The sequence below is a fragment of the Octodon degus genome, unplaced genomic scaffold, assembly GCF_000260255.1.
Source record: "Octodon degus isolate 3935 unplaced genomic scaffold, OctDeg1.0 scaffold00001, whole genome shotgun sequence".
Classification (NCBI taxonomy): domain Eukaryota; kingdom Metazoa; phylum Chordata; class Mammalia; order Rodentia; family Octodontidae; genus Octodon; species Octodon degus.
Window position 1 is genome coordinate 27,376,528 of NW_004524577.1, and position 11,752 is coordinate 27,388,279.

General features: G+C 38.6%; 1 protein-coding gene across 2 annotated transcripts in view; it reads right to left on the reverse strand.

Annotated features, from left to right (window-relative positions):
• The window catches only part of Trappc13 (trafficking protein particle complex 13), a 36,076-nt gene that overhangs the window by 23,987 nt on the left and 337 nt on the right, over positions 1 to 11,752 (reverse strand). For both annotated transcript variants that reach the window (XM_023706193.1, XM_004623047.2), the window contains exon 2: positions 11,390 to 11,722. In XM_023706193.1, coding sequence (XP_023561961.1) covers positions 11,390 to 11,435 — 46 coding nt within the window. In that variant the 5' untranslated portion in view covers positions 11,436 to 11,722. The remainder of the gene's footprint in view (positions 1 to 11,389; positions 11,723 to 11,752) is intronic.

Here is an 11,752-nt window from a genome sequence, read left to right on the forward strand (position 1 = left end):
TTTTCTTTTCTTATGGTACTGGGGATTGAACTCAGGGCCTTGCATTTGCCAGGCAAGCGCTTATTCTACTAAGCTATCTCCCTGGCCCCTCACTGCAATTTTTTAATGAATCTTTTTGACTATTTCTAAACACTTCCATCTGAACACAACAAAATAAAGATGAATGTAAAATTAAAACTTTTTCAGAAAATAAAACATAGAAGGCCATCTTTATACTTTATTAGCAGTAGATAGTCCTAAATGGTTAATTCATAGTACATGCAAAAGTGTACCACCTAACTTGTAATTAGGAAGAGCATATCAAATTTCACGTGTTTCTCATCTTGGTCTCATTTTAAATATGATCCTTGTTTGGTTTGTGTCTAGATATCCCTCCAGAAGTCTCATGCAGTCATAAGTGGGGCTTTGCAGAGGTGGCGAGATCTCACGTGTGCAATGCTAGCATTAAGAATGTGTGATTACTGACTGCTTTGGCATAGTTCTGGGTATGGGTAATGGGAAAGCCTACCTGGGTGTGAGTGCTACTAGCCCTAAGGACAGGTAGTACGGATAGAATAAAGAACACAGAGAGGGCTGCTCTGGTCATTTGTTGGCCTTGAACTCATGGCAATCCTCTGGCCTAAACTTCCTGAATGCTGGGATTATAGGTATGGGCCACATGCCCAGTGCAGCTTTTGTTTGACATAAGTTCCGTCATACAACATATTCTGTAAGTTCTTTGATGAATGAGAAATGTCAGCTTTTTTAACAAGAAACTGGCATCTTGAATGTGTAGGTTTCATGAACTGAAACCATTAACAAGCAATTACAGGGGCCGGGATATAGCTCAACAAGCTCAAGGTTCTGAGTTTGATTCCCAGTATCAAAAGACAACCAGTTACATTAGAACAGTAAACAAGTGTTAGACCCAGAACTTCTGAAGATTTCTGAATTCACTTTGTATAACAAGTATTTACTGAGTATTTACTAGTGCCCGGCATTATGCTGAACACTTTTAAAAGTATTAATACATTTAATTCTTATTAGGTTCTATAAGACTGGTATAGTTATTCTCATGGTACAAAGCCCAGATAATGCCTGGTGGGAGTAATTTGTACAAGAAGGATTATATAGCAGATAAATGGCAGACTCTAGCTCTTAATTCAGCTGAATGATTACTTAAAAATTATCCTCTGAAATGTAGTTATTAATTATAAGCCTGGAATCAATCATCAACCTGGAAAGTCATGTCTTATCAGAAATAGCTCACAGAATTTATTTTATTTTTTTTTAAATTTTTTTTAACATTTATTTATTGTGTGTGTGTGTGTGTGGCCAGCTCAGCCCACCAGGGGGCGCGGCTGGCTGGCATGTGGTGCTGGAGGATCGAACCGCGGTCCCTGTGCTTTGCCAAGCTTGTTCCAAGTAGGTGCTTTAGACCACTGAGCCATCTCTCCAGCCCCAGCTCACAGAATTTAAAGTCGGAGTTTTAACCAAAATATAGTATCACACAGAGATCTGTGTATAACTGTTAGTGCAGTGTGACCAATTTTCAGTCTTCCTTTTAAATAGGAAACCAGTTAAAAATATTAAGTAGAATCTGAAGCTAAACAGGTTCCCTGAAAGTTATACAAGAGGCAATTTCTCTGAATTTAAATACTGAAGATTCTAAGCTGTTTTTTTTTTTTTTTGAAGAAAAAAGTGATATTTATTATTTAAAGATACCATGGTTAACATTTGAATACATTTTCTTCTGGTTTTTCCTCTATGCTTGTGTTTTAAAAATTCATTTATATTTATTATTGTTTGCTATAAATTTCTTTATCATTTGTAGCCCTGGTGATCAGGGCTGTTTGATCATTGCACTGTTTGAATTAAAATTCCAGAAGCTCACTGTGTTAGGTCAGCACTCTTTTGCTAAGCCACACATCCTAGCAGCTGGCTTGTGGTTCTAGAATCTGGCAGCACGTCATTTTATAAAATAAAGTGTTCCCATGCTTTTTATTATTTTTTTCTGTATTCAGGGCAGGGTCTACAGGGTCTTACTACATAGGTTGGACTCAGTGATTCTCCTGTCTTCAGCCTCCCAAGCGCTGAGATTACAGGCGCGTGCCACCACACTGTCTCAATTGTCTCAATACACCCTGGGGGTGGGGCTGGCAGGACATGCCAGGGATCGAACCCTGGCCTTTGCGCTCTACCTAAGCAGCTAAGCTCAGTTTTAATATCAATTGTTATTTGCTATTTCTTCCTCACTTTTGTCTAGTTTTAGGGGAAACCAAATCTTAACAAAGAAATACACTCTCAAGAGAAATCTAAAAAACTTGATAAAGTGTCCTTGAGTAGTCAAATATTTATAGGTTTAATTTTCTATTATGTAGAAAAATTCTTGTAAAGTTTGTCTGTTTTTCTTTTTTTGGGAATGGGTGGGAGGTACCAAGAATCAAACTCAGAACCTGGAACTTGCCAAACATGTGCTACACTGCTGGCCAATATCCCCAAGCCTAGTTTTCTCTTTTTCATAGGGTTTAGTATGGGATGCAATGGTGGGAGATAAATAAAAAGCAAGCCTCCATTAAAAATGAAAAGATTACCTGGGTGTGGTGGCATGTGCCTGTAATCCCAGCACCCAGGAGGATCACTGTGAGTGAGTTCAAGGCCAGCCTGGGCTACAGAGAGACCCTGTCTCACAAAACAAAGCTCAAAGTGGTATTTAAAGAACCACTTTTCTTCTGAAGCACTTGATAGGAAGTATCACCTTGTAGATTCAAAGAACTACTATAAAAACATTTTATATTATCGATTCTATAACCTGAGAAATATGAGTTAATGACATAAAACTAACACTTGAACTTCTAAATCAGGGTTTCAGTATAGTTGCATAGAGAACAATCCAAAATATGCTAATATCAAACAGAAATCTAAAACTCAGTATTTCCTATTTCACGAGTTAATGAACCTCAGAATCCAAACAAAACGTTAGTTGGAAAAAAAATCAAATATTGTACCAATAAAAGCAAGGTTTAAAAAAAGCCAAAGAACTGGTTACTAATAATTCTATATTTAGTCTTGAAAGTTAAAAGTGGTTTCTTAATTAAAAAAAATTATATTTTAGTATCATAAATTGAGTACAAAGTGATCTCTACACTCAATATTTGAAGTAGTCAAATATTTCCTATGGGTTCTTGGGCCTTGATTATTTAAGGCAGATAAGAAATTAATCTTGGGCTGGCGAGATGGCTCAGAGGTCTAAAGCACCTACTTAGAACAAGCTAAGCTAAGCAAAGCAAAGGGCCTGCGGTTCAATCCCCAGCACCACATGCCAGCCAGCCCCGCCCCCTGGTGGGCTGAGCTGGCCGCACACACACAAAATAAATAAATAAACAAATAAAAAAAAAAAAAAAAAAAAAAAAGAAATTAATCTTTTCTTTTTTTAAAGATCATTGCACTATTTGAATTAAAATTCATTCTTTAATTTCCCAGTTTTGAATTTTATTGTTTCTCAGAGGGGTAAAAAACAATTTACTTAGAGTAAGGAAAATTTTAAATGTTCACTTTTAACAAATATCTATCTATCTATCTATCTATCTATCTATCTATCTATCTATCTATCTCCAGGGCTTTTGTAACTGAACCCATTCACATTTTTTATTTTGAGACAGAATCTCACCAAGTTCCCTGTGTTGGGCTCACACATGCAATCCTCCAGGTACAGCCTCCAAGAGTGCTGGGATTATGGGCACCTGACCTAGCTCAAAGATGCTTTTTCAAAATCTGTGATTCTTGGATTTAAAAAATATTCAGAAGAATCTCATGAATCTTGAATGTACCTTTTTATTTTTGCTTTTCTGTACCAAACGAGTAATTTAAAAAAAAAAAAAAAAACAATGCTATGAGTGGTAAAACTTTGATTTGTAACCTTGTGATATCCTGAAAAATAAAAAACAAGTGCATAACTTAAGACAGCATAATATTAATGTTATACATCCAACATCATATGATTCTACATCCAGTATTGAATAGCTTCTTGAAGTTGACAGGATGGGAGATTAATGAAATAAAGGAAGCAGTTACTGAAGAAGTTGTCCTGCAAACTTTCCCTACTTCCCAGAGTTTTGTCACTTGACTTTTAGAAGTGTTTATTCACAATTATTTTCACACAAGAGCCTCATTTGAGATAGTATAAAGGTAATTAAGAACAAAACAGTATTATGGGTAGAATGAAGCCTGTCAAGAAAAGATTCATCTCTTTAGTAAAAATTAGCAGATTCCTTGGGTTTAAAGCATTGTTTGTCAGCTCGGTGTACAAATAATTCCTCTAAGGAGTGTATTTACCATACATTATTGAGCTCCTGCCATGATGGACATCATACTATATAGCAAATATCTGCCTTCTTACTGAGTGTAGTTTAACTGGTTTTTCTAAAGAAGCTTGTTTGACTAACAGTGACTCAAGATATGCTCTATAGGGGGAGGGTCCATGTATATGTTCCTCAATACATCCTAGCACCTACCCCAAGTTAAGCATTTCAATTTGTTAAATAAATACATGTCTATGGGCTTTTATAAAACTTTTATTGTAATAATTTTCACATTCAGAATTGATTACATACTAAAAAACAACAGAATTCATTACATACTAAAAATAATACCATATTTACGCACAAATAAATTAATTTTTCCAGGAAGGGCTAATTTTTCTTTAAGAATGTTTCCCACATATTCACAGTGCCTGACATCACAAAACACCCATATTTGGCCTATATGTCTCTGAATTGTAGCATTACAAGATGGAAGTTCATTGTGCTTGATAATTTGATTAAGTTGTACCCAAATTTCTTCCAAAGTTTGGTTGTTACAAACACTGCGTTCTATTGTCCATCGTGCTCTGTAACGCGAGTGCAAATGTAGTGCCTTTATACTATCTTGCAAGTTTTTAGACATAGGAGAAATATTTTCAGTACGGTTAGTGCTGACAAGTGAAACACTCCATGACCTGTTGTGCTGTTTTCCTTTTTTAAATTTTTCATCCAGATTTCCAGAGATCATCTGTTCATTCAGTGTGTGTGACTGGATTAAGTGCTGCTTTTCCAAACTAGGTTGAAACTCCAAGAGATCTACTGTGGAATCATAGCTCTCTGACTTAACACTATGTTCTGAAATAGTTAAATACTGTTTCACATCTTCAACTACCTCTTCAGAAATTATAGGTGGTGATCGTTTAGGTTTGACTGGAAGTTCGGACCCATCATGTGGAAACCAAGGAATAAATCTTGATGGTGGACGAGTAGGAAAATCCTGAATTGCTTTTTCTGCGATTTTTGGTAGTTGTGTGGGATCACTCTCATATGGTCGATAATGTAATATTACTTCTGTAGCCATTCTGCAGTAATCCAGTTACTCTTAATGAAGAGAAAACTTACTAGCTGAAGTCTTCAGAGCTAGAATGTAACTTATTACTACAAGATTGTCTGTCTTGTCAAATCAGAGGCAACAGGACCTAAAGTGGAAGTATTGCAAAGAATAAGATATGGTAGGGATAGCCTGCATACAAATAGGCAGAGATAAAAGGAAGAAAAACAAAACCAATCCCAGTATGATATTTTAACAAAATGCAACTAGTAAAGGTGAATGCAAATCCACAAACTTGAAGATCATTTCTCATAAAAATATATGACTAAATTGCATATGTATTAAAATCATTCCTGCCTGACATTAGTAGCAAAGATGTTTCACTCAACTAGCTATAAAAGGAATGGAGGATGGATACTAATATATTAACTAGTAATAATCCTAAAACTTTCCCTAAAACAAAAAATAAATTAGTGATGTATAAAATACTGGATTCATATAATGAAACGTTTAAAACTCTGAGACATCTGAACTGAGGTCAGTGATATCAGAAATTTATCTACCAATTATTCTATACTTTAAAATGTTATGAAATCTACCAGACAGACAGACAGACAGACAGACACTTAATGATTAGCCAGTCCCAGCACTTGGAAGGCTGAGGCAAGATACTCATCATGAGTTCAAGGCCACCCTGGGCTACTTCATAAGGGAGCTGAAGGCCAGCCTGCTTTACAAAGGGAGAAATTGTCTCCAAAAATCCAAAACCAAAGAAACAAACAAAAAAAACCTTAATGATTATATCTCATTCTCAGTGGTAAATAAAAATAACACGAACATGGTTTAACCTTGCATTTCAGCAAGGACAGCAGCTGATTTTATGAGAAAGTCTTCTAGCCATAATGTTAAGTAGTACTGAGACCCAATTACAACAGCTCCTTAATTCCAATAGAGAAGAAAAGCAAGAAACCTACTCTTACCTTTCTCTTTAGAACTCAGCACTTCTTAAGTTGCTCTGAATGAAGCCATTGACAGTAAGTTCATGTACAACTCTGAAAATGGAGCCTTTCAGGACCTACAAGTTAGGTTTCTTAACCAGGCCCAAAGCCATAAATGGCATGAAGTACTCTTTCATATCCTAACTACTACAGAAAAAAAAAGGAGGTTGAGTTTTACCCTCAAAAATCATTACACAGTAGGGTTGGCGAGATAGCTCAGCGGACTAAGCAGCTACTTAGGCCAGTGCAGGGACCAGGGTTCAATCCCCGAAACCACATGTAGTGCCAGTCCCGCCCCGGGTGTGCTGAGCCAGCCACCAGACCCAGCTGTTGGCACATGCTTGTAATCCCAGCGCTGGGGAGGCTGAAAACAGGAGGATCACTACAAGTCTGAGCTGCATAGTGAAACTCTGTACCAAACACATTAAAAAAACAAACAACAACAAAAAAAAAACCACCATTAATGATGCTTCTCTGTTGCTAGGATGACCATGAATTAGGACTCCTGTCATGTACTTGTTGTGTATCATGTCATGTCAAATCTGTATATGACCAGGAGCCTTAACATTCATAATTCTCACTATGATTTAACTATGTGATAATATTCTTTCAAGAATTAAAGCATTTCTTTTTTCTCTTCACCCTTTCTTAGTCCTTTGATAGGGAGGGCCCTGCCCTGAGAATTCTTTCATAGGCTAGACTAATGAAGCATAATACTTGAGGCAAGTGAAGGGGTGAGAACTCTTTTTTTTTTTTGTCCTTTTGAGACAATCCCAATATGCAGTTCAGGCTGGCCTTGAGCTCACTTTGTAGCCCAGGCTGGTCTCGAACTAGCTATGATCCTCTGCCTCAGCCTCCAAATACTGGGATTACAGGTGTGTACCACTGTGCCTGGCAGGCTGAGAACTCTTTTTAAATAAAATTTTCTCAGCCTTTTGTTTGTCATGAACAACTGGTCATCCCAGGTTCCTGCTGAACTGCCATTTGTCTGTCATTCTCTTTCCTTTCTCCCCGACCCCCATCTTTCTGCTGTGAGCCATAACACCTGGCAGGAAATTGGGGCTCACTGCAGGGGTCTTCAATAACTGGTGCCCAGTATGGCCTGAGCCCACAGAATTCTTACCTGCCTGGTGGACTTCTTAGGAGTATTTCAATGTTGTTCAGATCTCATATGACAATTTTGGAGACATGGGTAATGAGCTAAGACAATGGAACACCATAATGGCTGCCCTTCTGGAATGTACAACTATGGAAAAAGGAACATCCCAGCCCAGTGGTGGGCTGGTGGGCTGTCCAACCTTCCAGTGCAAGCATTCTCAAGGATGAGAATGGAGGGGCCGGGGAGATGGCTCAGTGGAATAGTGCTTCCCGGGCAAGCACAAGGGCCTGAGTTCAATCCTTGGTTCCGGAAAAAAAAAAAAAAAAAAAAAAAAAAAGACAACTCAAGGATGAGAATGGAGAAAAGCACCACAGTCCGAGTACTGAGATCCACAACAGCTACAAAATGCATGACACAGACAACGTGTGAGACTCACATCCTGGTGACTGGACAGGATCTCCCACAAGTTCCTGGGAATGTGTTTGTTGCTAAGGTGGACATCATAGCCTGTGTGCTGTTTCAACTGTTACAAGTTACAAAAACAAAAAGGGGATATTTTGGAAACCATAAATTCACAATGGCTAGGATTTTTTTTTTGTGTGTGTGTATGTGTTCCTGGGGATCAAACTTGGGACCTTACACTTGACAGGCAGGTACATAAGCACAATGGCTAGTTTTACAAACTTCCCTAAAGATGAATGGAGGCTTGCAATTTTTGGCATCCCTTTTTGAGATTTCCCATTTTCCCACTAGGGGTGGGCCACCCTCAACCACCCACTAAAACTAAGGCAAAAACCACTAACACTAAAGATATTCTAGGGAAAGATCCTCATTAGTTTAAGATTATCACCACTCTTAATTATCCCATAATCCTCTCAGTGAATGCTGACAAGAGATGGTGGCTGAAAAAATTCTCTTTTCAAGAGTAATAAGGCGGGGCTGGGTAGATAGCTCAGGCTGCCTGGCAAGTGCAAGGATCCAGGTTCAATCCCTGGTACCACATGCCATGATGGCCCCGTCCCAGGTTGCCTACCAAAACTGGGCATGGTGGAGCATGCCTGTAATCCCTGAGTTGGTGAGGCTGAGACAGGAGGATCACTATGAGTCTAAGCTATCTAGGGAAATCGTGTACCAAATAAATAAACAAATCTTAAAAAAAAAAGGAACAAGATAAGGCCAGTTGTGGTGGCACATGCCTATAATTCCAGCACTAAGGAGGTTGAGGCAGACGGATCTTCCAAGTTGGAAACCAGCCTGGGCTACAAAGTGAGCTCAAGGCCAGCCTGAACTACATAGGAAACCCTGCCTCAAAAAGACAAAAGAGTAACAAGATAGTATCTTAAAACATTTGAAATATTAATATTTAAGCAAATAAATTTAATCATGGAATTGACCTATCTGGTATCCCACATCATTAACATTAAAACTTGTAAAATTCTTGATTAATAGGAAATGGGGGAAAATATCACTAGAGGTTTAATAAAGCTGAAACTATCAACGAAATTGAAAGCACTGGTCCTTTTAGTCTGTTTGAATACAGTTTCTGTTTTCATTATGTCTTATTTTTGAAAATGCAAACAAATAACCACTAGGAAGAGAATATGCAATGTGTTAATTATTGGAACTGTCCTACCAATTCGATTTTTTTTAAAATTTTATTTATTTATTTATGTGTGTGGCCAGCTCAGCCCACCAGGGGGCGGGGCTGGCTGGCATGTGGTGCTGGGGGATTGAACTGAGGTCCCTGTGCTTTGCTAAGCTTGTTCTAAGTAGGTGCTTTAGACCACTGAGCCATCTCACCAGCCCCACCAATTCGATTTGAAACTATCTCATTGCTATTTATTTCTCAATAAAATTATGGAAAAAAAAAAAAAAAGAAAATGCAGAGTGACAGAAAACTAGAAATTCTAGATGGCAACAGGTCTCCATATACTAGAACTTAATTGTTTAACAGTATGTAATTTGTGTAAAATGACAATTAGCAACCAACAGAACTGTTCCACATTCTAATCAAAGTAGTAAGATAATGATCTCTGAAAATGCTGCTTCATTCCTAAGACACCACATACGCCATCTTGGAAAAGTGGAGACAGGCTTTTTTTTTTTTTGAAGCATTGCCTCCATCACTTACTAGTTATATGATCTCCAGAAAAACTGCTTAAACTCTGAGATATAATAAAAACCTAGGCCACACGCTTCATTTGAAATTGAAATAAAGAATAGGTCAACTAAACCAAGCACGGTGGTTGATGTCTGTAAACCCTGCACTACGATGAGACAGGAAGATCATTGAAGTTAAAGGCTAGGCTAGACTATATAGTGAGAGCCTATCTCCAAAAAACAAAACAAAAAAACAAAAAACAAAACAAAACAAAACAACCCCCCCCCAAAAAAAACCAACCAACCAACCAAAACCGAATGAACAACAGATACTGTGAAAGGGAAAGAAACTTCCAAGGGAAGGAACAACTGGGATGAGGGAAAGAAGAGAAATATATATGTATATTTACAGGATAGCTTGGATAATTGTACTGGTGATTTTTGCTGGTCTACTGAAAGGAGCCTTTACTGCGTAAGTTTTTTTTTCCCCTCCTTTTTAAAATAATTTTTTGAGCAATCTTACGGGTTATATCTCGCAACCTGAACAACTAATTTGAAGACAACAGTATGCAATATAACAACCATTGTTGAATTCCTATTATTTTCTTTAGTGAAATTTTGTGCCATTTCTAATTTTGTTTTTTGTCTTTTTACTTTTTTTTGTGTTGTTTGAAATTTTTTAAAAAATGGAACCGGCGAATTCTGTAATTTTAATGCCTACATCACAGGGATTGGAGAAAAAAAAAATGAAGATCGCCTTTAAATGAGTGTCACAAGGAAGCCCAATTCAGCTATCTCTCTCTCTCCCTCCCTCACAGAGCCAGTTAGCAAGAAACAGCAAGCACATTTACTCGGCTCAGTCTAAGAAGGCATTATCCCACATACTATAGTCCCGAGGAAATCAAAAGCGAATTTCTTCTAAAAGACATGACATACATTTTAAAGTTTCAGGAAAATCTGTCTTGCAGGCTTTTCCGTAGGCAAGCAGATTCACTCAAAATTGTAGTGTACAGAAAATGAAAACCGACAGGAGATTTTGGACAAACAGTATTCACCATTCACAGTGCTTGGGAATAAACTGCAAACATTTTAAACAAATCTGTTTCATGCTGTATGTCGTGCTAAATCCTTGACGTTGTCTTACACTACTAATATTACAGTTTCAACCGTGCCACGTGAACAGAGAGAAAATGAAAAAACACTTTAAATTCCACATCAGAGATCTCCTAGGCAGGGCCGGGACCTCTGGCTACATAGTTAAAACCATAAATGCAGCAGCAGAAATCAGAGTGATTTACCAGGTATCTATGTCTTCCTAGTAGGTTTTTTTTTTTTTTTTTGGTGGAACCGGGAATTGAACTCAGGCCTTTGCACTTGCCAGGGAAGTGCTTATTCCACTGAGCCATCTCCCCGGCCCCCCTAGTAGGTTTAAAAAAAAAAAAATCATTTATTTATTTATTTGGTAAAGGGTCGTGCTACACAGCTCTGACCCACAGAGATCCTGTCTCAGCCTTCCCAGGGCTGGGATTACAGGCATGCGCCACCACGCCCGGTTTCTAGGCCCGCAGGGCATGCGGTACCGGGGATCGATCCAGAGTCTTTGCGCTTGCCAGGCAGTCGCTTAGACAGCCGAGCTAAATCCCCAGCCCCTCTAGTGGCTTTTTAATACTGAAAAATAGAAGTGTGAAATAGCTTCCTTGGGTTCTGTGTCAAGGCATAGGCCAGAGAGGATGACTGATGACAGCGTTCAATAACGACAACGCCTACACGCCTGGGGACAAGTCTAGGCTACAAAAACCCGGAGAAACGGTGACAGAAGGGAGAAAGTAGAAAAGAGGAAAGCAAGTTCGCAAAAGCATACCTTTCAGCGCCAGCAGATGCTCCTGTTTGGGGGGATTCACTTCCATCTTGACGGGCACTTCAGACCTGTAGCCTACGGGAGCTGGGGAGGGTCAAGCCGGCCCGGAAGAAAACGGAAACGCGCTTCTGGGAAGACCCGGGGTCAAATGTACCCCAACTTCTTTCAGCTGTAGGTACCTTAAATTCTTTTTAGAATCTTAACTTTGCTATTTACACGCCCAACAGCTTCCTTTCACCAAAGCTATCTCTTCTCGCGTACAGACCTATACCCATCTCCAACCACACTCCAGGACTTCAAGAAGTCAGTCTTCAGGGTTCCCAAACGTCTCTAAGGCTAGAATTAAAAAAAAAAAAAAAAAAAAAA